This window comes from Xenopus tropicalis, chromosome 9 (genome assembly GCF_000004195.4).
Source record: "Xenopus tropicalis strain Nigerian chromosome 9, UCB_Xtro_10.0, whole genome shotgun sequence".
Taxonomy (NCBI): Eukaryota; Metazoa; Chordata; class Amphibia; order Anura; family Pipidae; genus Xenopus; species Xenopus tropicalis.
Genome location: NC_030685.2, coordinates 36,980,811 through 37,008,416, shown reverse-complemented (window position 1 = coordinate 37,008,416; position 27,606 = coordinate 36,980,811). Strand labels below are relative to the sequence as shown.

The following is a 27,606-nucleotide window of genomic DNA, read 5'->3' as shown; positions in this document are numbered from 1 at the left end:
TTGCAGCTTGGCTGCCACTGTCTCCATATTTTCTGGGATCGATTTTAGGTTTTCTGCAAAGGTCGATTGGGAATTTGGTGTGAAGGGGATAAAGAAGCCGTATGTAAAGCCATCCCTAATTAACGCGGCTTCCCCCTTCCTGTGGTACTGGTCTAGCCATGGTGACATCTTTTGTACGTTCACTGGCGTCTTCGCCGCGAACGCTTGTTGGAGTTTTAGGTGGCACTCTGGTTTTCTTGAAGCACCGCAGGGCCGAATGGGCCCTGCCGCAAAAGTTACATTCGTGCTTGAATTTGCACGTCCTGAAAAATCTGCAGTGCCCTTCATTAAAAAGCCAGCAGACTCCGGGGCGTCTTGCTGCCACTGCGCCTTGGGACCCGGTGTTGGAGGGCGCAGTGGCACTATATTGAAAGGGCGGCTTAGGGGTCATCATGATTCTGAGCCATGCATCAGTGGCTTTCATATCCCATCCCAACTCTGGTTTCAGAGCCAGCCTGCGTCTGAATTCCTCATCATAGCGCTACCATGAGGCGCCCCCGTGTGTCCTGTAGGCCCCGTAAATGGAATCTAAATAGACAAAGAGCTCCGAACATTTGGCCGGATATTTTTGACCTATGACGCAGGCAAAGACCGAAAATGCCTGTAGCCAGTTGCCAAAAGTCTTGGCCACCTTTGGCTTCTTGTCCTCTGATCTATCAAATCTCCTCTCCTTGTTCACTGTGGGCTGCTCGAGGGACCAAATGTCGATAAACTCATTACGCCAAATTTTTTCCCTAGTTTCCCCCGATAGGTGACAACCCAGCGGGGATACGCCACAGAAATAAGTATCCTTCAGTGGACAAGGAGAGGAGATATTTGCGTTTGGCTCGGAGGGACCTATCTTGTCCATAATAGCATGCAAAGCAGCCAGGATTTCTGTACTGCCGTGGGCCTGCTGGCCCCATGCCCTGACGCATGAAAACTCACCCGTTGGATTCCGGTCCTGCATGTATATGTTGCGGTTAGCTGGAACGAAGGTTGCAGGTACTGCTACCGGATGAGATCTCGGGCTATGCCCAGATGTATCGCGTAGCCTGGTTCTGCTGTGGTGGTAGCCTGTGCCAGAAAGGGTGGGACTGCCATAGCGGCAGTGTACACCTGGTGAGGTGGATCGTGTGGAGGCCGCCCTCCGAACGACCGTGCTCCTAAATTGGGTGGTGGCAGGTTGTATGTTGGCCGACACCCCACTGATGGTGCCAGCGGAAAGCTTATGTGCCTCCGTACCCTGGGTAGCCCCTGATGTGGGTGCACCCCCAAGTTGCCGGGGGGAACTGGAGTGTGTCTGGGCCAAGGGTTCATCATATACATAGTGAGCCGGTGGCTCATAGCTGGCAGATTCGGGTGGGGGGGGGTGAGGGGGGTGGCTGCGTGGAGAAAAAGTGGTCTGGGGACAAGCTGCCCGGGTTGGAAAATGTCTGCTCCAGCTCCTCCAGTGGGAGCTCTCCCTCCTCAAATTCTGCTGTGAGTGGGTCACTTTGCCCCATGACATCTGCAGGCCCAGTGCTGCTATGGGGGTTGGTGGTGGCAAATAGGGATGCTGGGCTGGTGGGTACGATGGGGTGGGGGGCCATTACTGTTGGGACTAACAGGGGCAGGAGCTGAATGTGCGGGCCCGTGGGAGACATTGGTGGCAATGTTGCGCGCCTTCGCCTGGGGCCCCTGTCCTGACCTCCCCGCGCCGCCTCACAGATGCGGCAGTCGGGGGTTGGGAGGCAGCGGAGGAGGACGTGCGCCGGGTAGCGCGCGGGGGACTGGGGCTCAGGCGAGAGGGAGGGCGGGCGCGGCGGGCCGGGCGTCTACTGGCGCTGCCCGCCGCTTGTCCCCCCTGCTCTTGTGTGCCGAATGAGCCGAGCAGCTGGCGCAGCCAGTCGGCTCCTTCGGCAGCGATCTTAGACCGCACCTGTTCCATTAGGCCCCCACTCATTGCGATGTGCAGGCGATTCGGTTGGAGGGAGCTGAAATGAATAAAGAAAGCGCTGAGGGACTGGGGAGCTGGTCAGCTTTGAATTCCCTCCAGCAAGCAGTGAGTTAAAGAGAGTAGGTTTGGGCGGGAAGAAAAGCAGCTTATACTCACCCCCTCCCCTTTTCTGCCTGTCAGCTCTTCCCTGCAGGTTCAATCGGCAGGCACGGAGCACCATCTCCCTCCCCCCCTCCCTGTTTAAGAGCTAATTGCCAGTACCCATAGGGCTGTAAGTTATCCCACTTGCATGTTCTAATTATTTTCCTTACAGGATCTCGCTAATGAAAATAAAATTTAAAAAAAAAAAAAAATGTTTTCAAAGTCCTATATATATATATATATATATATATAGATATACGTTACATGTCGGTTTGTCACAGCAAATGGCGGGGGATAGTCCTTGGCCATTTAATCTCTGGTGGTGTTTGATGGTTTTCACATGCCCACTGCGTTTGCAGTGGCCGGCATTCGTTATAAACAGTTATAATAATTATATGTTTGGTAAAGTTTGTAATACATGGCAAGGACTATTTTCTCTGATGTTGGATTTTCTGCAATAAAGCTGTGGCCGAACTCCAACCACAAAAGCTATGGTGTCGTGTTTTTCTTGACAAGTTTATATTCAAAGGGGACAAGTTGGGTAGGGAGGGAATGAGTCTCCACAGTCTGAGGGAGGCAGGGGAGAGAGGTGCAGTTGGGAAACGAAGCTGTTCAGAAGCTGCTGATATGCTGCTCCGTGCCTGAGATGCTGCTCCGTGCCTGCCAAGTGACACTGCAGAGAAGAGCTGACAGACAAAAAAAGGGGAGGGGGTGAGAATAGCTGCGTTTTCTTCCCGTCCAAAGCTAAGCTCATTTTTAACTCTTTTCTTGCTGGAGGGAATTAAGTACCGACCGGCTCCCCAGTCCCTCAGCACTTTCTTTAGGCATTTCAGCACCCTCCAGATGTGTTGTTTATAGGCAGTGGGAGAAATGACTGTATGCAAACTTTCTGCAGAGGTGCAGGTGCTTATATCATTGTGTAGGAGCTATGGTGCACAATATTGCCGAGTCCCTACTAATCTTCCCTACCAGCCTATATTCTGCAGCAGTAACCCGAAATAAAGGGGGGGGGGGGGGGATTCTAGCAACAGGACAAGAACCATCAGGAGGTACATACTGGGGGGTGGGGGTATGATCGGGGTGATCATTACTGGTACCCTAAATATTTAAGTGTATTATAGCAGAGGGGGGCCATGATGTTACATGTTTATGACCCACTGTGGAAAAAGAAGATGCAGTTCTAGTTGTTATACTGTAACTTGTGGGTGTGCCCCCTGCGCTAGTGCCCATGTGGCATCTGGTGGGACATTCAAAGAGGAGTAACAGAAATCTGATGAATTTACATGGGGTAGATGGAGCCCTAATAATGTCGTGCATTTCATGCGAACTCTATGGGACCTATAGTTCATATTGGCCAGATGGCTACCAGCTATGTATGCTTGTCACAGGGCAGTGCCAGAGCTACCTAGTGGCGCTTGAATTCTAATTGCCCAAAATGGGCTCATTGCTTGTTTCACCGAGAAATGTACTGCGTGACTGCTGCTGTCACTTGCCTAGTCCGAAGGGCTCAGGTGGTGTAACGTGTTAGTTCTACTGGGCAAGCTGCTCAGTGGCTGCCATATAGTGGTGGAGCTATCAGGCAAGCGGCTGCTGGGAGTGTTGCTGATGCTGGCAGCTGTCCAAGTGAAAGCGAAAGCGCTTGGATGTGAGAGCTGGCAGCAGCCCAAGCGTCTCTCTGAGCCGGGACTTTTCTGGGAGGGAGCGCGCAGCACTGTAATTGCTTTCCCAGAAACGGTGCGGCTTCCAAGCACAAGGATAGGGAAAGGTGCTTCTAGGGGTTAAACGTACAGTTAGCATCACACACAACAACGTGCAAAATGTACACATTAGCCTCAAGCAAGTCTGTCTCAAATTTTGCCATCTTGGTTTTAATATGGGGAGGAGGAAGAAACTAAATGGAAAATATCTGCAGATATCTAGGGTTGTATTTACAAACTGTAATTTTGTCCCACACGTGTGTTGCTCCGGTGTGGGCATGCGCACTGCATCCTCCCAGCTCTATTGTTGCTAGTTGTGAGATTGCTTCCAATGTGCGCAGCAGCCGGACTGCCAAGCTCTTTACCCGCGGATCCATGTCAGGTGAGTTCGTGCTTTTAGCCGAAAGCTGCATTTGCGGGATAAATGTGATGTGTTGTTTATAGGCAGTGGGAGAAATGACTGTATGCAAACTTTCTGCAGAGGTGCAGGTGCTTATATCATTGTGTAGGAGCTATGGTGCGCAATATTGCCGAGTCCCTACTAATCTTCCCTACCAGCCTTTATTCTGCAGCAGTAACCCGAAATAAAGGGGGGGGGGAGGATTCTAGCAACAGGACAAGAACCATCAGGGGGTACATACTGGGGGGTGGGGGTATGATCGGGGTGATCATTACTGGTACCCTAAATATTTAAGTGTATTATAGCAGAGGGGGGCCATGATGTTACATGTTTATGACCCACTGTGGAAAAAGAAGATGCAGTTCTAGTTGTTATACTGTAACTTGTGGGTGTGCCCCCTGCACTAGTGCCCATGTGGCATCCGGTGGGACATTCAAAGAGGAGTAACAGAAATCTGATGAATTTACATGGGGTAGATGGAGCCCTAATAATGTCGTGCATAAATTTTTGTTTATGATATATCGAATTGATAGAAATTAAAGGGGCAGCAGCTGCGTCAGGAAAGGAGTGGCTTTAAGTATTTTATTATTTTATTAGTGGTTTATGAGGGCTTTATGCTCTGGTTAGCATATGATAATAATTGTATTTTCTAGGAAGTTTAGTTAATATAAAAATAGCTATAAGTATAAATAAGAACAAATTATTTGCTGGGGTTTTCTGGATAAGGGGTCTTTCTGTAATTTGGATCTTCTTTTCTTAAAGGGGTGGTTCATCTTTAAGTTAACTTTTAGTATGCTGTAGAATGCCCTATTCCCAATTGGTTTTCATTTTTTTTGTTTAGTTTTTTAATGATTTGCTTTTCTCTTCTGCCTCCTTCCAGCTTTAAAATGGGCCCCAGCAGCCAGAAACTATTGCTCTGTAAGGCTACAGTTTTATTATTATTGTTACTTTTTATTACTTATCTTTCTATGCAGGCTCTTATTCTTATTCCCATCTCTTGTATAAACCACTGCCTGGTTGTTAGGGTAAATAAGACCCTAGCAGCCAGATAGCTGCTATAATACCAAAGGGAGAGCTTCTGAACAAAAAGATAAATAACTAAAAAACCTTCAGAAATATAAAATGAAGTCCAATTGCAAATTGTCTCAAAATATCAATGTCTACATCATATTAAAAGTTAATTAAAAGTGAACTACCCCTTTAAGTCTACTAAAAAATATGTTTAACAGTAATTAAGCCTAATAGGATTGTTTTGCAACCAATTACGATAAAATATATCTAACGTAGGATCAGGGGTGGGCCAAGCCGACCGGGCGCCCTAGGCAACCCCCCGCCTTGGCACTCATGCACAGTTGTGGGGTGGGGGGGGGGGTTGGTGCAATGCAGTGGGTCATTGCCCCCACCGCTAATGACAAACGGCGGGGGCAATGTCAAAGAAGGAGGACTAGGGGTAGGCAGGAGAGGCTCCTGCCTGGCGCCCCCTAATCGTTGTGCCCTAGGCTCCCTAGACTCCCTTTGTAAGTATAACCAGCTTATCAGTCAATTGCCCAACCAATTCTGTCTTAATGTTCGACTTTCGTAGGGGCATAAAATTGTCCATTGTAGTGTCAGTGGAAATGATGTCAACAAGCAGTTGCTCATCTAATTCCAATTCAGCATATAGAGGTTACCAATACTATATGTCCGTATGTGATATCTAGGGTTGCATTGACAATCCAACACAATGTGCAGCACATTGCACACATATTATAAGTGGTCAGAAACTTGTAAATAACTCATGAAAGAATAAAGTTACGTTAAAAACAAGCACACCATTGTTTTTCTTGTGAAATTCTCAATAAGTTTGATGTGTCACATGACCCTCCTACTATTGAAAAAACAAAAGTTGGATCCAAAATGGCCGACTTCAAAATGGCCACCATGGTCACCACCGATCTTGAAAAGTTTCCCCCCTCACATATACTAATGTGCCACAAACAGGAAGTTAATATCACCAAACATTCCCATTTTATTAAGGTGTATCCATATAAATGGCCCACCCTGTATATACCATCAAATCCCCAAAAAGATATGAAGGCAGATACTCAGGATGAGAGAATACCCCAACGTTTCGCAACGTTTCGTTTAGTTATGGCGCCAAAAAATTACTGCACAAGTGCGTGCTCTCTTTTGCTTGGATACCGTGACATCACTTCCGCATACATCACTTCCGCAAACATTATATTCGCTTCCGCAATGTTGCGCCCTGTACGTGCATATGTAATGTATAGGGGGCAACATCGCGGAAGCGAATATGTTTGCGGAAGGGATGTCACGGTATCCAAGCAGAGGAGAGTAATTTTTTGGCGCCATAAAAGGTTTAACAACTGTGTACTACACTATGGACACTAGAGTTCCCTTGACAAAGGCGTTTGAGCCGAAACATTGGGGTATTCTCTCATCCAGAGTATCTGCCTTCGTATAGTTTTTTCACTGGGTGGTATGTATTGATTTGTTTAATACTGCATATTATGTTGTTTAAACGCAATATTTTTGCTGCATAATGATTTGATAAATAAAAATGTCTTTTTAACTATAATACCTCCCTGGGAAAGTTTCTTCTGGTGTGCAGGGTTTATTTGGGGATATACTGTAGGAGCAGTGCCAGCATTGTGTCACTGTATGTACTGCCTGCCCTACCCTGCCGGTGAGTGCCATACTCTGCTTGCCCTATGCTGCCTATATGAACCATACTCTGTCTGCCCTATGCTGCCTATATGTGCCATACGCTGTCTGCCCTATGCAGCCTATGTGTGCCATACTCTGCCTGTCCTATGCTTCCTTTGTGTGCCATTCTCTGTCTGCCTTATGCTGCCTGTGTGTGCCATACTCTGCCTGCCCTACACTGCCCATGTGTGCCATACTCTGCCTGCCCTATGCTGCCTGTGGAAGGTGAACCTGGCAGGGGTTTGTTCTGTGAGTTTGTTAGCATTTGGAAATAATCTGTAATTATGTGCTGGAGGTTGCTGTGCTATCCACAGGGGAGGCCTGAGGATTTAAGGGTATGTCTAAATATAGTAATTAAATATAATAATTTCTTCCACATATGAATGATGATATTCCTGCAGTGAGCACCAACCATTTGCATTTTTGCTGCGCTACCACCATTAATGTGGGTATGGTGTTAAAAGCTCTTGTGATTACATGGGTATGGTTTGAAGTGGGTGCAGTTTAAAAGAGGGGCGTGGTCAAAACCAGCTTCAATTATTTCATTATTCCAGAAAAACTCCATCCCTCTGTACCAAAGAAGTTAGATAGCAATTGCCTAGTTTACAGAACTTTCTTTTGGAGTTGTCCAGGGCATTTGTTTTGTCATGAACCTAAGTGGCAACACTTGCTGTGCATGCTTCTGCATTTAGAATCACTTTTCCATTAAAATGAGGCCATCATGTACTTATGTTTTTTCATGGCCAGGTGCTTCCTAAAGGGCTAACCAACTGCTAGATTCTGGTGGTTTTACTAAGGACCAGGAAGAAGCAGACAGATGTGTGGTTAGATAAGGCATGGCCGTAATGGTAATAAACTGGATGATTTCATAACATATAAATTTGAAATAATGTTCATTGTCCATAATTATACATTAAGGAATTACACTTTAAAATGATATAGTTCAAAGAATGCCATCCCACCAGCAAATTAAATTCTAGCCAGTGGGATGGCATTGTGGGGAGATTAGTCACGTCCGACAACAAAGATTGTGTCACTGCCTTTATATGTACTGCTTAAACATGCCTAAATTCAGTATTGGAAAATATTAATGCTAATCCTTATCCCAAAGCTGTGAAAGTGACCAAAATAACCACTTTGCGACTGGACAAAGAAAAGGAAATGAATCAACATTTTGACTTGTTTTCTAGCTTATTCTACTATAAAAATGAAACTGATATTTAAATCTGATAGGTATATGGTATATGAAAGATTAGCCATCCAACATAACTGAAAGTAAAAATGGATGCTGCATTTTCATCCAACAAGGTGGTAAATCCACCAAATATGTCCAATAGACATTTTGGATAGATTTCCCAGCCTCCACCATTGATTTTAGAGATTATGGCTCTACAATTTACTTACACACCCCTGACCCATTGCAACATGGTCAGCACTGGCCTCATGGGCCCCTGCTACCTTCTTAAAACCCTTCTGCTAGCTGGGATTTACACCAAACCTACAGCTGTCTAAAACCAAATTCTGCTACAAAATAATTTTCCCCCATTTTACTGGGAATTATGTTCCATAACTGGGTATTATCACTGGTCAGGCAGCCCCCAGTTGACAGAATGACACATTTTGTAATAAACTTGCCTGGGGAAAGTCAAAACATTGATAAAAACATTGATAAAAATAAATTTGTAACTTTATATTTGCAGTGGAAATATTTTTATATTTATTTACATATTTGCAAATTGTTTTGTAGAAAGTGGTGACATTTCCACAGATTCTATGTGGTTCTTGATAGCTGAAGGTGGCAAAACAAATTGAATCAAGATATTATCAGCATTCGGCCAATTCTTTTGTGGTGAATTTGATATTTTGCCTGAATCAAATTACACCAGTTTGGTGCATTACTAATTTTTGTTCTTGTATTTGTAAATTTCTCATGTTCTCAGCTGCACATGTGCAGATGCCCATAGAAAGTATCAGCAATTAGTTTGCCCAGTCTGCTATCACTGAGAAAATGAAGGCAAAGATTTGATAGGTTGCTATGGGTAATTACACCTGTGCTCCTACCTTAGTAACACTCATAGCCCATGGGAGATTAGTAACCCAAGTTAAATGTCTGCTACCGTGGGCAGCTAAGCTCCCTGATGTTTTTCTGAAGTTGTGCAAACTTTCCTCCAGTAGGCAAGTTTGCGCAACTTCGGAAAACAAAGCATCGTATATGCCTTTCCATTTATATTGTTACTGGTAGAAAGGCATTTCAGAGACATTAGTTGTCCACAGTAACAGAGATTAACCTCTCCCTTCCCACAGCTATCTGTCATTAGTTTTTCTTCTGATTCCATCTTTTCTTCATGTTTTTTCTCAACTTTTAAACCCTCATTCTCTAGATTTTCTGGGCTTTCCTTCACATTACCCATACTTTTTCTTGCCCTATATTTCTTTATCTTCTTTGTATTTGTCAGGGGATAGGCCCTGCTGTCTTTATCCTAGTTGTCCTCTCCATCTACCATTCTCTATTCCATATTCTCAATACTAATGTGCCAATCTCAGCTACATACCACTGATCCCTGGCACTGATGCCATTATTTCTGCTGTCCTCTCCACCCCATGTGCCATTCACAGCCTCATCAGGTTTTTTCTGTCCTCCCTCACTCCTGTGTGCCAGTCTAGGTCCAAATCCCTCGATCTATGTATATGCCATGCTCTCCCCCACTTTCATGAATACCAGACCTTGTACCCATTTCCCCATGCATATTTCTCTTCCACCCCAAGTGCCAATATCAGCCTAACCTTATCTTTTAGATGCACCATTAACTCACACCCAATGCACCAATCTTAGTTTCTCCCTATGTGCCATGTTCCCCACTCATTTGTAGATGTTATCTCTTTTTCCTCTTCTCCCTACATGTCACTCTCATCCAGTCACCATGTGTCAGTTACTGCCCTTCACATGATCCCTTTTGTCATTTTCATCCCTTAACCCCACCCACTTTCCCATTCCAACAATATGCCTGTCATAACCCCTTCTGTTACTGCTCATACAGTTTGCCAGTCTGCACCGCCATATAACTCAGACTTTTCACCACTGCCCATGTGTCGCTCACCCCCACACTCACTGCCCAGTGCCCTCATTGGGGTCACTTGCCCATGTTACCCAGCACCCTCCGACCAGCACCGCCCTCAAATTGTCCCACATATGCCGCATTCAAAAAAAAGTTATCCACTTTTTCCTCCCGACACTGGCCATGAATTGACCAGGTCCTTTAGTGGAGTTTGTTTTATATCCCGTTAATGGCTGCCCCTCAGACTCCTCTGTTTTGTCCCACACGTGTGTTGCTCCGGTGTGGGCATGCGCGCTGCATCCTCCCCGCTCTATTGTTGCTAGTTGTGAGATTGCTTCCAATGTGCGCAGCAGCCGGACTGCCAAGCTCTTTACCCGCGGATCCATGTCAGGTGAGTTCGTGCTTTTAGCCGAAAGCTGCATTTGCGGGATAAATGTGATGTGTTGTTTATAGGCAGTGGGAGAAATGACTGTATGCAAACTTTCTGCAGAGGTGCAGGTGCTTATATCATTGTGTAGGCGCAATGGTGCCCAATATTGCCGAGTCCCTACTAATCTTCCCTACCAGCCTTTATTCTGCAGCAGTAACCCGAAATAAAGGGGGGGGGGGGGATTCTAGCAACAGGACAAGAACCATCAGGGGGTACATACTGGGGGGTTGGGGTATGATCGGGGTGATCATTACTGGTACCCTAAACATTTAAGTGTATTATAGCAGAGGGGGGCCATGATGTTACATTTTTATGACCCACTGTGGAAAAAGAAGATGCAGTTCTAGTTGTTATACATTAACTTGTGGGTGTGCCCCCTGCGCTAGTGCCCATGTAGCATCCGGTGGGACATTCAAAGAGTAGTAACAGAAATCTGATGAATTTACATGTGGTAGATGGAGCCCTAATAATCGTGCGTGCATTTCATGCGAACTCCATGGGAGCTATAGTTCCTATTGGCCAGATGGCTACCAGCTATGTATGCTTGTCACAGGGCAGTGCCAGAGCTACCTAGTGGCGCTTGAATTCTAATTGCCCAAAATGGGCTCATTGCTTGTTTCACCGAGAAATGTACTGTGTGACTGCTGCTGTCTCTTGCCTAGTCCGAGGGGCTCAGGTGGTGTAACGTGTTAGTTCTACTGGGCAAGCTGCTCAGTGGCTGCCATATAGTGGTGGAGACAGTGGCGTAGCGAGGGGGGTGCCGAGGGGGCCATGGCCCCGGGCGGCGTATCAGAAGGGGCGGCAGCGGCTCCTTCTCTCTTACAGGCGACAGGCGCTTTTATAAGGTTGCGCCCGTGCGTATGACGTCACACGTCAGCGACGAGGCGCAACCTTATAGAAGCGCCTGTTGCCTGTAAGAGAGAAGGTGCCGCCGCCGATGGTCTGTTGGGGGTATGTACTATGGGGGAAATTGGGGGCACTGTGTGGGGGCTACTGTCTATGGGGAAATTGGGGCACTTTCCATGGGGGGGGCCAGGTCTTTGTGGGGTATTGTGTATGGGGGCACTGTGTATGGGGCAATTGGGGCTCTGTGTATGAGGGCACTTTCTATTGGGGGCACTTTGTATGGGGCAATTGGGGGCACTGTTTATGGGGGCACTGTGTATGGGGGCACTTTCTATTGGGGGAACTGTGTATGGGGCAATTGGGGCTCTGTGTATGAGGGCACTTTCTATTGGGGGGCAAGGTCTTTGGGGGGTATTGTCTATGGGGACACTGTGTATGGGGCAATTGGGGCACTGTGTATGGGGGCACTTCCTATTGGGGGCACTTTGTATGGGGCAATTGGGGGCACTGTTTATGGGGGCACTGTGTATGGGGGCACTTTCGATTGGGGGAACTGTGTATGGGGCAATTGGGGCACTGTGTATGGGGGCACTTCCTATTGGGGGCACTGTCTAAGGGCAATTGGGAGCACTGTGTGGAGGGGGCTGTCTATGGGGACACTGTGTATGGGGCAATTGGAGGCACTGTCTATGGGGAAATTGGGGCACTTTCTATGGGCAATTGGAGGCAATGTGTGTGGGGGGCACTGTGTATGGGGCAATTGGGGGCACTGTGTATGGGGGTACTGTCTATGGGGCAGTTGTATGGGGGGACCATGGCCAGAATAGCGTTAGGGGGCACTGTGGTAGGGTGACCCTAATACTTTTTATGTCTGTGTGTCCTGTACTGATGGGAGGGGCCCCGTGATTTCTGATGGCGGCCCTGCCACCATGGGCAGCCACGGACGCACAGCTGAATCCACTTTTGACAATTATGACATGCGCACCGCATTTCAAATTCAATCAACAAAAAAAAAAAAAAATTTAATGCTGCTTTTTTTATTTTGTCTATTTTTTTTAAGTATAACTAAATAGAGGGGCGGCAAATTTCCGGTCGGCCCCAGGCGACGAAAGCCCACGCTACGCCACTGGGTGGAGATATCAGGCAAGCGGCGCGGCTGCTGGGAGTGTTGCTGATGCTGGCAGCTGTCTTTTCTGGGAGGGAGCGCGCAGCACTGTAATTGCTTTCCCAGAAACGGTGCGGCTTCCAAGCACAAGGATAGGGAAAGGTGCTTCTAGGGGTTAAACTTATCGTTGGCATCACACACAGCAACGTGCAAACTGTACACATTAGCCTTCCGCAAGTCTGTCTCAAATGTTGCCATGTTGGTTTTAATATGGGGAGGGGGAAGAAACTAAATGGAACATATCTGCAGATATCTAGGTTTGTATTTACAAACTGTAATTTTTGTTTATGATATATCAAATTGATAGAAATGAAAGGGGCAGGAGCTGCATCAGGCAAGGAGTGGCTTTAAGTATTTTATTATTTTATTAGTGGTTTATGAGGGCTTTATGCTCTGGTTAGCATATGATAATAATTGTATTTTCTAGTAAGTTTAGTTAATATAAAAATAGCTATAAGTATAAATATGAACAAATTAAAGTGATCATTCACCTTTGTGTTAACTTTTAGTACGACGTAGATTGTAATATTCTGCGATAATTTGCAATTGGTCTTCAATTTTCATTATTTGAGATTTTTCAATAATTTCACTTTTTGTACAGCAGCTCTCCAGTTTTGAATTTCAGCAATTATCTGGTTGCTATGATCCAAATGACTTTAGCAACCAGGAAGTGGTTTGAATGAGAGACTGATATATTTATAGGAGAGGATCTAAAATTGTAGCCTTACAGAGCAACTATTGCTGGGCTCCTGGGGTGATCCCCATTTAAACATTGGAAAGAGTCAGAAGAAGAAGGCAAATCATTTTAAAACTATAAAAAATAAATCATGAAGACCAATTGAAAAGTGGCTTGAATTGACTATTCTATGACATACCAAAAGTTAAAAGGTGTACAGGGAATGTTGTGTTTGAAAGTTATTTAGGGGCAGATTTATCGAGCAGTGATTCTCAACTTTCCTAATGTCGTGACCCTATAATACAGTTTCTCATGTTGTGGTGACCCCCAACCATAGATGAGTGGTGTCTCAGTTCCTAAGACCATCGGAAATATGTGTTTTCCGATGATCTTAGGCGACCCCTGTGAAAAGGCCAAAGGGGTCCCGACCCACAGGTTGAGAACCGCTGGTTTAGAGGTAAATACATTAAATCTCACCCATGTTCTGTTCATGCCTATGGGATTTTTAGAAGTGTATTTATCAAATAATGTATTTATTAATAAACTGGCTTCTAAAAATCCCATAGGGATAAATAGAACATAGGTGAGTTTTTGGGGGGCATTTACTATTGCTCGATTTTTATAGTTCGAGTTCTTTGTCACTGAAAACGTGATTTTGTTGTTAAATGTGAATTGTCACAATTTATTATGCAACAAAACCGCAACAATTCAGAATGCAAAAATACGCTAGCTAAAACTTTTCGTGATAATGTAGAAGTCAATGGCAGATGTATCTTTTACAACTGGAAGATCTTTTCTTTGCTTTATGATTTTGAACTGCCAGTTTAACAGCTCAGCAGCATTTGTGTTGGTTCTCTATGGTTTTGATTATCTGCACTGAAACCAGCACAATATGGAACAACAGTTTCCAAGACTTACATATGTTTGTGCATGTACATCGGTTTTCTTGGATTTTTTTTTAATTTTTATACAACTTTCCAATATAATAGTTTTTGTCGCTTTATAATTATGGTAGCACTTATTACAGACCCACGGAGCAGCCATGTTTGTTCCCCTCTTCCCGGTTTTGATTTAAATGCCTCCAAAGTGAATAAATATGCCCAATCACAAACCTGCAACGCCCCTTCTGCTTTCAGCTGGTGTGTGACATAAGCTCAGCTCCGTTGTCTATGTGTAATGGGGGGGAGAGCCCTTAGAAGCAGGCAAGCAGGCATGGGAAAACTATTTAAATTCTTTGTGCGAAGAGCATAAAGGGGTGGCAGCCCTTTGAAGCAGGCAGGCAATGGAAATATTAAGCCTGCCTGCTATCTAGTTCACAATGCGAGGAGCGAGGGAAGGAGGGAGGGGGAACTCTTTGAAGCAAATGGCAAGCTGAATCCTCCCAGTTTAGTCCTTTTGGCAGATTGAGAAGCTACAGTCGGGTTGCCAGACAGTCGGGTTCAGGATCTTCAGTAAGATAGTTACATAGTTACATAGTTACATAGGGTTGAAAAAAGACCATTGTCCATCAAGTTCAACCCATCCGAGTAAACCCAGCACACAACCTATACTAACCAATCTATACACTCACATACATAAACTATATATACAACCAGTAATACTAACTGTAGATATTAGTATCACAATAGCCTTGGATATTCTGCTTGTTCAAAAACTCATCCAGGCCCCTCTTAAAGGCATTAACAGAGTCTGCCATTACCACATCTCTAGGAAGGGCATTCCACAGCCTCACTGCCCTCACCGTGAAAAACCACCTACGCTGCTTCAAATGGAAGCTCTGTTCCTCTAATCTATAGGGGTGACCTCTGGTGCGTTGGTTGTTTTTATGGGAAAAAAGAACATCCCCCATCTGCCTATAATCCCCTCTAATGTACTTGTACAGAGTAATCATGTCCCCTCGCAAGCGCCTCTTTTCCAGAGAAAACAACCCCAAGATTTATGTAGAGAAACAGAACTTTTAGGAAAAAACAGTCAGCATGACCTATAAGTACCTATAAGACACACCTTGTGTCTCAACCCTTCCTCTTGTAGATTGTAAGCTCTTTTGGGCAGGGCCCTCTTCACCTCTTGTATCGGTTACTGATTGCTTTATATGTTACTCTGTATGTCCAATGTATGTAACCCACGTATTGTACAGCGCTGCGGAATATGTTGGCGCTTTATAAATAAATGTTAATGTAAAAAATGTAATATAAGTAGGTTTGGAAGTAGGTTCATATTTTTAAAAGAATTTTTTTGGTCTCTGTGTCACTTTAAGACCAATATCTGTCTGTGCTTGGCTTAAAACAGTAGAAACTGTCTTGACCAGGAGAGTGTTGAAGTCAGGAATACAAAAAGAATACAGGAAATCTTTGGGCATATGCTAAACAGTTCATTATTAAACAGACAATGTAGCAAGGGTCCAGGGGGGTCCAGATAGCGTGAAACAAACCATCATAAGAACATCAGTATAGGTTTGGTACATGTTTTTTTTTTTGCTGTCATTTATATTGCTGTCTAGTGAAAATATTACCAATTTAATTGAAGGACATTTTATTTTTCAAAAAAGGTGGCAACCCAGTATCAATATATATGGCTCTCTGCAAAAACTCATACAGGACATACATATCCATATCACAAAGGGAAGAGGTATTTAACCCTTACATGTAAAGATGAAGTATATATTTACACTTAACTCTTAAGTGTTCAGGCTACATTGCATTGCTGTGTGGTCAAAACACATAAATAAATCCTGCTGTGCCCAAAGAAAATGCATTCCTAAGCATTGTCCTAAGCACAGGCAGAGTATGGCACCCATAGGCAGCATAGGGCAGGCAGAGTATGGCACACACTGGCAGCATAGTTCAGGCAGAGTATGGCACACACAGGCAGTATAGGACAGGCAGAGTATGGCACACACTGGCAGCATAGGGCAGGTAGATTATGGCACACATAGGCAGCATAGGGCAGGCAGAGTATGGCACACACAGGCAGTACTCTGCCTGCCCTATGCTTCCTGTGTGTGCCTTACTCTCCCTGTCCTATGCTGCCTGTGTGTGCCATACTCTGCCTGCCCTATGTTACCTGTGTGTGCCATACTCTGCCCTATGCTGCCTGTGTGTGCCATACTCTACCTGCCCGATACTGCCTGTGTGTGCCATACACAGTACACACAGTGAAAAAAACCTGTCTGTCTGAGGTCTGTCTGAGGTGTGAAGAGGTGAACAGTGTGGGTGATTACACCCTGAGGAGTGAACACTACACAGGGTGAACAATACAGGGATTAAGAGGTGTGAACAGTACAGGGCATTGCATGTTTAAACAATACAAGGGAATAAAAGCCTGAATCTGATGTGTGAACCATGCAGGGGGCCAGTTAATTACACAAAGGTAAACCATCAAAGCAGCCAAACAGTTGGGGGGCCACAGAGAGGGGGGTCGCTGGCCGCCAGTTGGACAGCACTGTTATATTGTTTTAAGAGAACAGAAAAGAATAAACTGCTGTCTGCAATTATATTTATAAATACATTTAAAAACCACATAAAGAATTAGAATTAATGCATATTTATTAGTTGATTAGCATTACATTTTCTTTCATTGTGCATTGTAATTAAATGGGGTGGAGGACCCCTCTATTAGTTATAAAAGACTTTTGTATCAGGTTTGCATGTCTAAAGCCAGCCATACACGCACCAATGATATCATACAAAACCTAGTTTCTTACAATATTCAGCGCGTGTATGGTGGATCAACGAGACAACTGATATCACAAAAGCTGTGGATATTGGTTGTCTCGTCGATAGGCCGGGTTAAAAGATTTTGATCGGGTGCTATTGAAGACGCCCGAAAAAAAGTCTGCATTCAGGGCTGAATCTGCAGGTGGAGGTAGAATTCCTATTGTTTCTACCTCCACATCTGACAATTCAGCCCTGAACGTCAGTGGGGGAAACGAACCGATGGTCACAGGAAAGATCAGATTTTCTACATGTATGGCCACCTTAAGTCTACTTGGGATTGCCAGTAATTACAAAGGTTATTTCCATGACTGCCATGTGCAATACTGTCATTTTATACTTTCTAAATATATCTTAATCACATTCAAATGTACAGCAAAAGCCATCCTGACCCACCCAATCTTTCAGGTTCTATTTTGCTTTCAACACCAGATACACTTGGGCCTTAGATAATTTGCTACAGTAAGTAAACCTATAACACAACAAGCCCAAGGCATTTTATTATCAGAAGAGCATCTGGTCTTTGTATGTAACAATTTGTTACACCAGTAACACCTTGTAACATCTGTTGCATTAGATAAATTGTACTTTGCCGTTTTAATTATGTTGGTACTTTAGGCAAGAATGGGCAACTTTGGAAGTTAAAGCAGATCTGTGAATGTTTTTTCAGGAGAACCTCATACAGTACATGGACAATTAAGTTTGGAGGCAGTTAGCCAAGAATGAACTCAGAACACTGGTTGGCATGGAATAATTTGTTATGTTTGAAACATTTCAATCACTTTAACCATGATAAAGAATCTGGCATTCTGTTGAAAAGTCTGCCAAAGGTAAAATCAGATTACAACTATCTTGTTAATAGTACAAGTATGTGATCCCTTATCCGGAAACCCGATATCCAGAAAGATCCGAATTATGGAAAGCCTGTCTCTCATAGACCCCATTTTAATCAAATAATTCAGATTTTGAAAATTGATTTCCTTTTTCTGTGCAAAAAGAAAACAGTGCTTTGTATTTGATCCCAACTAAGATATAATTAATCCTTACTGGATGCAAAATAACCCTATTGGGTTTAATTAATGTTTTATTGAATACTTAGTAGACTTAAGGTATGAAGATCCAAATTACGGAAAGACCCCTTATCTGGAATACCCTTGATAACAGGTCCTATACCTGTATAACTGAAAGAGAATAGTTAATATATAAAGGGAGTACCCAATATATATATATATATATATATATATATATATATATATATATATATATATATATATATATATATATATATTCAAGTTCTGTCTGTGTTAGAGTTGCTTTAAATGAAGGATTAAATTTAGAGCACTTTACTCCAGAAGTAATAATCTTTATTTCACAATACAGAGTAGGAAATCTAGGTGCTTTCTGAATTGCTGTATTTCTTGCACAATTTGAGGAATTGAAAGGAAAAACATGTGTTACATCCAGTGGCTAAAAAGGTTCAGCCATTGTTTCAGAAAATAATGTTTTCTTTCCACAATGCATGCAATTTTAAGAACATGTAGCTTGTACCAAAATTGTACAGAAATCATTAGACAAATAAAGTGTTATAGGGATAGTGACAAAAAATAATCACAAATATTAAAGGCGATTTTCACCCTTGCAATGAAACAATTACAAATAACTTTTAAAACCACTGAAAAATTTTCATGTGTATAAGAAAGTTGCTTAAATGGCATAGAACAGTTTTTGGGTGGACAATTTCCAGGCATTTACATTGTTTTGTTAAACATCTGTAATAATATTGTCTTTGTATGCCATTTATATTCTTGACTTTGTCCAATGACTTCTTGACTTTTTGGCCAATGTTTTTATTTTATCTGATTCCCCATGTTTGGGAACTTTAAGTAACAATTACAGGTGGGATCCCTTATCCGTAATCCCATTATCCAGAAAGTTCTGAAAGGCCATCTCCCGTAGACTCCATTATACATTTTTAAATTCTAATTTTTAAAAATGATTTTCTTTTTCTCTGTAATAATAAAACAGTACCTTGCACTTGATCCCAACGAAGATATAATTAATCCGTGTTGGAGGCAAAACAAGCCTGTTGGGTTTATTCAATATTTACATGATTTTTAGGAGACTTATGGAGACCCAAATTACAGAAAGATCCCTTATCCAGAAAAACCCAGGTCCCGAGCATTCTGGATAACAGATCCCATACCTGTACTTACAAAAGCAAACCTATTGCTGAAAAAAGGTCAACCTGACCTATAGGTAACTTATATTGTACAATAATATTTTGAAGAGTAGTTTTTTTAGTGTCAGAATTGCTTTAAGGAAACATCATTATCAGTAAGCAGTTTAGAAGCAGAGGGGAGGCACAACTATATGAAAGTATTTAATGAAAAGAAAAGAATGGCTCGAAGGAGGATTATGAAAAGATCATGGAATAGAATAGTTATGATTGGGGTGGGGCACGGGCTCAACTTAAAGCATGCAAATGCATATAAAGAGTATTATGCAGGTCTTGGGGACAGGGTTCTATTTGCATAGCTTAGAGCCTCCCTGTATTAAATGTGTTAAATGCTCCATTCTGGCATCTTATTAGAAAGCTGTTGTTGTTTTTTTATTAACAAAAGAGCTGTTTTTCTTGCATGACAAGATATTATTCTAAACAAAACACACCTTGTTAGCTATGCGGAATGGAATTTCATAGCATAATATAACGCCTACATCAATATGTTATTATTTTGTTTCTTCTTTATTTCAAAGAAGGTTTTATTTATTTTTAACCGCTTTAAATGCAAAAAAATGATTTAAAAACTATTGCCTCACTGGCCCCTTATATTGTATTGTATAATGTAATATACTGCTTACTCAGGTATTGTAACCCATAGCAATAAGATGTGTTTTTTACCACTAAATTTGTTCTGCTGATTGGTTGCTGTGGGTTGCTAGACCAGCAGCAAACTTTGCCCTTGTTATTACATTATCCCCAGACTGCAGCCAATATTCCTTAATATTGCTTAGGAATATCTGGGCTGAAACATTATCTTGTCTTTACAGGTCATAACTCCCATTTGTAGTTTATCTATTACAGTTTGAGATCTAGATTTATTTGTTATCCAATCCAATGCACCCTTAATTTGTATATTCACTTTTTTCTAGTCCAATTCCTACTTGTGTACTTCCTTGTTAACCCCACCCTATCCTGTCTTGGTCTATGTCTATGTCTTACGTGCCTGAATCCAGACTCCTGGAGTATTTACAACCCATCCTAATTACTTTTATTATCTCTCTATCAGTTCTCTGTATCTATCTGTAACTTCCTAATTTATTGCCCATGAACCTTGTTCAATGATCTAACAGTATATGTGCTGTGCCTTTTCAGCTTTCATTTGTATTTTGCCTAACGAAGGTGCTTGGTTGCACTGAAAGCTTGCAGTTTTTACTTACTCAGCCAATAAAAGGCACCTAGCCTTACATTTTCTGCATTTTTTCAACAGCTAACACGGTACAACATCTTAAAACGATTATCCCCACAGACACTGTATACTGAGCCTTAGTGTTCTGTACCTATGGAAGCTCCTCTCCTGGACTATTTGTATAATGGAAATCTTTATAGAGTGTTTCTGGTCTCTACTCTTAAATGTATGTATCAGTTTCAGACAATGTAGGAGTGGCTTATTTTTTTAAAGAACAGAAAGTAGGACAATATTTTTGTCTCTCTGTTCCTGCTTAACCAGTGACAACAAATAGTTTAGTTGATCAAACTTTCTTTCTACGCATTAAAAAAAATCTCATGAGACCCTAACACAAGGCTGTGGTTTATGTTGCTTTTTATAAAGACACTTCCTTCAAAAGAGAGAAGTAGCTACTAGTTTTGTTGATGCAAATACATGTTTCTTTGCCATCACATGTTAAGATGCAGCCATATATCAAGTCTCATCTCTTCCCAGTCTTTCATTCATGCACCAACACCATGCATAACACCTATGTTAGTAAATAATCCCTAAATGCAGTACAAACATATCCACTCTCACACATAAACACACACCTTGAAACCCAAACACACTCACAGGCATATGTAAGTATATATAAGTAAAGTTGTATTTTCCTTGCAAATCAACCCACCAAAGGGAATCATTTGCTTAATCACCTTTACTAACTAGAGTTCCATTTTTTAATCTCTTGCCCATTGCCTTTGTAGGCCCTTGAGTGCTACATTAGAAGATATATACTGTGCCTTTTGGTACTCCAGAAACAGATAGGCACGGTAATTGGCCCTTATAAAATTAAGCTAATGTGTTTGCTATGTAAATGGAAATTTATTTAGTTGGTGATGTAATACAAACAATGCTAGGTTTGCTACAGGTCTAATTGTCTGTCAGCAGGTAGCATTTATTGGTCACCTGTATGAAATCATACACCCAAATGTGTGCTATGAGTTACCTAACCTGGACAAATTATGCACCTTTTTATTACATTAGATTGTAAGATTCACTGGGTTTGGACTACTGAATCTGCTAGTCCCGCTCTTCTTCTGGTCTACTCCCTTAGGGCTGTGATACACGGGTAGATTAGTCGTTGTGCGGCAACTTTGTAAAAAGCAGTAAGGCTAAGTAAAAAGAATATCATCACTAAACCCAACTTGAAATTTACAACAGCAAAATGCTAGGTATTTGTGTCTCTTTTGTTTACCTGCATTACAAAGAGATGAATCCAGGTCCTCACAGACTTTTTATAATGTTTGGATTTGACCAAATACTGAATCCTCTTTGAAAGATTTGGCCAAATAAGGAAATACATTTAAACTCTAATTACCCTTTTTAAAATGGAAAAAGTATTGAAGTGCCAGAGACCATAAAATCTCTGATTCTGGTACTTAAATAATTTTTATGCTTTGTAAAAAGCAGTAAGGCTAAGTAAAAAGAATATCATCACTAAACCCAACTTGAAATTTACAACAGCAAAATGCTAGAATACGTTGTAGATGCTGAATAATCCTTTAATTATTAGTGAGATATTTGTGTTCATTATTCTTTCTAAACTAGCAAAGCTGTGGATTAGATGTTTGATGTTAATTGACCAGACCATTACTATATAATCCCTGTAGATTCACTAGTGTATTATAACGCTTATTTATACCTTGTATAAAAACCATATTTTTAAAAAAAAGGAAGTATCTTCTTAACCCAAACCACAGTTTAGAGCTGTCAGCCATGCAGGTTGGACCTGTGCACATGCCCTGAGACAATATTTTATAGCCCTTTCCAGATAATATAAAACTTTTATCACCATTGGCCTATCATAGTGGCCTGAATCAATCGTGGGGCTGATTCATTAACAAAAGTAAATTCACCACAGTGCTAAAATCTATAGCAACAAATCAGCAAATACCTTTGAACTGTCTGCTCTGGATGTTTATGATGGTAACTGTCTTTTACTGCATTGGGCCAAATCTTGCCAGTGTTTATATAATAGTGTTTTACATGCTTATTTACATTGGCAGGAAACTTCTATTTATATCTGTATATATACAACAGCTGTTTTTGTCGAGGCTGATGGTGAAAGGGGAACTTTGTTGAATATACCTGTGTGCTATGGTCAATGTAAAATATATGAGTTGTGCAATTATGTGCCTTGCATATTTTGTACTATTAGAATATTTATTAAAACTGCATGCTTGCTGAGTCCAGGTAACTACTATGACAACCACAGAAATATTAATGGGTTGTATATTGGGTAGACTATTATTCATTCAGGAAGAGCAAATGGACATTCTGCACTTCTATTCATATGAGAAGTTATATTTATAGTCTATTTTAGCCTGCAATGTCTGGTAACATGAGAGAACATGAGAATGAACTTCTCTATGTTGAGAAGACAACTGAAATCATGAAAATCCACAATATTCAGTTTTTTTGCATTATCAAAGAATATGTAATTTAAACAACTCTCTAATATACATTAATTAAACATTTTCAATAGTTTTAATCAGTGAATAATGGATAGCTTCTTAGAACTGTATTTTCTTTCATTACATCCAAAAACACATTTTGGCTGGAGATCCCATTTAAGAATACATTTATTCCAATGTTTGGGGGCAGGATCCCTCTGATACAGTAACTTTATAAGAACTTAATGAACAATCATATTGCCAGTGTTTCACAATCTGTTTGTCATGTTGTTGTTTAAGAAACTTTCTTTTTGCTCATAAGAGGAAATTTTAACAGGAAGTAGAGCAGAAATATCTAATTGTGCTGTTTGCCAGACATATACCTAAACATAGCCACCATTTGCATAGTCTTTGCACTGAATGTCTTACATCACATGCTATACCATAGGCTGGTAGTTTCCATTTGACATTTCTTTCACCCGAGTGAGAATGACATGGAGATAAGGTGGCTGAAGAATAATAGCATATAGGAACAGGTAAAGAATAAGAGTATATGGGAGTAGATGGTTAAAGGAGAGATGTTGGAATATGTACCACAATTCTTCTTTGCCTTTTGAAAACTGTACTGGATTTGGAGAAATATGACAGGCAGGTTACCAAAGTGGCATCATTTTAATTCACTAATTCAGTGGGGGCTATCTGATATCTGTTATGCGGTGTAAGAGTAAAACCCCCACACATTAGCTGGTTTGGTGTGCTCTCTGACAGACTGACCCACGGGCTGAACTTTTGAAAGAGCACGCAAGAAGCCACTTATTGAATAATCAGAACAGCAGGAAGTGAAAAGATGTAGCTACTGAAGCATCATCAGACAGTTTTCAAAACTTTCCAGTTTCTGAACCGACCTTCAGTTCAGTAAAAAAAAAGTTAAGGACGAGATAATTCAGTTCCAGTTTTTTTCTATAGACTTCAATAGAGTTTTTACTTTTTCTTAATTGAATCTCAAATTGAATTACATCCATCATTTTTCACATGATAAATCTATTTCTCACTGAACTGAATCTGGCACAATGTTTTATACGATATTGGTATGTGTATGGTGCCATACACATCTCAACTGATGTGTATTATTGCTGCTGAGAGGGACTGGTGTCTTGTGAATCATACTTATCTTTATAATAATGAATCAGTAAGTTATAGGTGGAAGGATAGAACTTAGCAAACAGAAAGCAGATTCGTTGGGGGGGGGGTGTCATTCAGTAATTCAGACCTATTCGGTAGCTTATCTGCCTGTGTATGGGGACCCCCGGCAGGTCCACCTTAGGTGGGCAAATCGATGGAAACATCCATTTCTTTGCCAACTTTGCCAAACAATTGAATCATACTGTGTATGTCCAGCTTTATACCCATGCATTCTTTCTGACTTTCAGTCATATTCCGGTGGCTAAGGTAAATGACTGTAGTATCTAAATAGCAGACAAAATGCCAAACAAGATGGTTGCCAAGTGTCCATGAGACATTTATTATCAATCAAAACTATTGATTGCAGATCACTTGTTTCATCAGTAATAGAACTTTGTGCCTTAGTTCAGAAGTCTGTATACTCAAGTGCTGATGAGTCACAGGGCTAAATAAAGATTGCACTTAATTTGTAATATTATGCAATGCATCCATGTTAATGACACTTTTCATATCATAAGATAATATGGTGCCCATATTTATTTACAACATTGTAGCAATTTAACATTAGCAATGAATTTTCCAGTTGCATCCATGTATATTACTGGTGTTTTCTTTATAATGTTTACACCTCCTTTTTTTTTTAATTTTCAGGGGAAAATTCAATGATGGATCTGAGCACTATAGATAGTAGTGTGCTGAATTGGAGTTTGGAATCGGAGTCAGAATTGGACTTGGAGACACTGTCCACTTTGGATTTATCAGGTAAATTGCCTATATTTAATGTATTTTAATGATTAAACCTTAATGCAGAGCTAGGTATTTGTGTCTCTTTTGTTTACCTGCATTACAAAGAGATGAATCCAGGTCCTCACAGACTTTTTATAATGTTTGGATTTGACCAAATACTGAATCCTCTTTGAAAGATTTGGCCAAATAAGGAAATACATTTAAACTCTAATTACCCTTTTTAAAATGGAAAAAGTATTGAAGTGCCAGAGACCATAAAATCTCTGATTCTGGTACTTAAATAATTTTTATGCCAGGCAGTATATTTTACCATTTCTGGCAGTGACAGGATTAAAGGAGCAGTAATATGCAAAGGACAGGCATTTTGGCAATTTATTGCCAATAGATTAGTCTCAATAGTGCAAGATAGAATACTATATTTATTCTGGAAAATGCTTTAGCATACCTGAGTAAACAGCCATAGAACTCCCTCTATTTGTCTAAGATAGCGGCTGCCATTTTAACTTGGTCTCAGTAACTTCTGTGCTGCAGCTCTGGCTGCTGGTAGTTCAGATTGCAGCAAAGATGGGAGGGGGAGAAAGCAGAAGGGGAGGGGAGAGAGCAGATGGGAGCGGGAGAAAAGAGCAAACTGATTAGACTCATGTTGTGCCCTGAAGGATTTTTTCTGAAAGCAGTAAGTCTGACACAGAAGATCATGTACTGTATACAGAATAAAAGTAAAGAAATGTGTTTCTTTTCACTGAGGGCTCAGTACAGCAGTTCTGTTAGACCTTGTGGCTGTATTTACATAGACCTTTCTGATAAGGCTTACTTTGTACCTTTCCTTTTCCTTTAACAAACTGCCTATTTATATTATGAACATGTAAAATATCTTTTTTAGGCAGGTGTAATTGTTCTTACTGCAGTGTTCTTGTTAAGAGTTTTTCTGCGTGTATACATTTTATAACTGATGTCTAAACAAAGCCCCTTCCACTGTGTTCTGTTCCCCGGGACAGTTGTTTGTTGGCCCTTAGAGCAACTTGCTTTTTGGACCAATTTTCACCTATGCCAGCAATGATAGGCACTATCCATTATAGGATTATAGGCAGTGGGTATATCCCCACTGGCTGAAATACAAGTAATTAGGGATAATATATATAATATAGTAATATATCTATGAACTGCACCTACAAATCCCTGCCAGAATGACTATTTTTAAATACAGTAACTTTCTTTTTTGAAATAGTGCTGCAGGTTTGAAAGTGCACTCTTGTGGTTTAATTAATATTAATATGGGAGATAGAAAACTATTTTTTTACTCAGTGTACTTGATTTTCAGCTTTAATTAATATAAATCAGCCCCAAAGTGACCTTAATGTATAAATGCTTTTAGGTCATTTTATTATTTTATTATGAAGTTATTTTCAATAGACCGAAACATGTTGAATGATGTGAAAGTGATAAAAATATATTTTCCTATATATCACTTATAGTTAGTTATGCAGGACCTCAGTTATTTTAGAACCCCCTAGTTATTTTAAAGGCAAGCATCCAATCCACCTACGCAGCTGAGTAGTACTTACAGAGCAGGTCACTATCAACTGTATGTAGGAGAATTGTTCTGTCATTCTAGCTAGGCTGTGGCATGATGATCTTTCTGCAAATATTATCAGTACTGCAGACTTTTGAGGGAATACACTGCCCCACAGGTGACAGAAGCCACTTTTCAATAAAGGGGCAGTGTTCCCCCTTTATTCAAGATTTTATTATATACTACTACTACTTCAGCACAAGACATATTACTAAATATGTATTGTACTGAACATACTTTTTGACTACTGCTTTAATCAAGATAAATCTATGGTATTTATTTTTTCTTGAGCTAAACAGGGCAACTGAAGCTATTCCTTCCAGTGCACAGAAACCTCCTGCAAGCCAAACTGTCACAACAAAGGGGTAAAGGGAGGGGACTGTTTCTAGTTAAGCAAGTTTAGATCATTACAGAGGAGTCAGTAAAGATGAAAGCAAAGCAATTCTTTATGCTTTATAATAAAAAAATAGGAACAATAGGAAAATGAGAGGCAGAATATATTTTCTGGTTTTATTTATTGTAAATTTATTGTTAAAATGTAGGCTGATACTGTCCCTCTAATCCAGTGATCCCCAACCAGTGGCTCATGAGCAACATTTTGCTCACCAACCCTTTGGCTGTTGCTCCCAGTGGCCTCAAAGCAGGTGCTTATTTTTGAACTTCAGGTTAGGGCGCAACTTTGATTGCATAAAAACCAGTTGTACTGCTTAACAGAGCCTTCTGTAGGCTGCCAGTCGACATAGTTGCTGTCAAATAGCCAATAATAGCTCTCCTTGGTACCTCCAGGAACTTTTTGCCATGCTTGTGTTGCTCTCCAAAAGTTTTTCCATTTGAATGTGGCTCACAGGTATAAAAGGTTGGGGATCCCTGCTCTAATCTATGCTGTGGGGTCCTGCAAAGTACTTATTAAGATAAGGATTTCATAAATCGTCATATATGAGTACGTTTTTTTATTTGTTTTGTTTTAGATATTGAAAAGTGTTTTTTAGATGACCCTTTGGATTTTGAACTTGAAGATGATAACTGCAGTAATTGTATTGATAATGATGAAGAATATGACAAGATTGGTGAGAATCTTTATTATTGTGTCTGACTTGCCATCTATCTGAAACCTCTGGAGGTAGATTTATCAACATTATGATTTTTGTGGTTTTAGAGGTTTTAGAAACCACAAATAAACTAATTTCAAGTAAAACCATGAATGTCCAGTCATTTATTAAAAGATCCGAATTGAAAAAAGCACAAACAAATTAAAATGTGGAACAAAAACAAAAAGAACAAGAAAACCTTGAAAAATTTTCATGGACTTACAAATAAACAAAAAACCCGGAAAAACTCTAAAACCACAAATTAAACAAATTTGCCTAGGATAACTCCCAATGACTTCTACATGACTTTAACAGCTTTTACATGGCATATTTGTACATTTGCTTTTTTGT

General features: G+C 41.1%; 1 protein-coding gene across 1 annotated transcript in view; it reads left to right on the top strand.

Annotated features, from left to right (window-relative positions):
• The window catches only part of ciita (class II, major histocompatibility complex, transactivator), a 69,040-nt gene that overhangs the window by 14,708 nt on the left and 26,726 nt on the right, over positions 1-27,606 (top strand). Inside the window, exons 3-4 of the mRNA XM_018097270.2 lie at positions 24,502-24,612; positions 27,136-27,234. Of these exons, the coding sequence (XP_017952759.2) occupies positions 24,502-24,612; positions 27,136-27,234 (210 nt within the window). The remainder of the gene's footprint in view (positions 1-24,501; positions 24,613-27,135; positions 27,235-27,606) is intronic.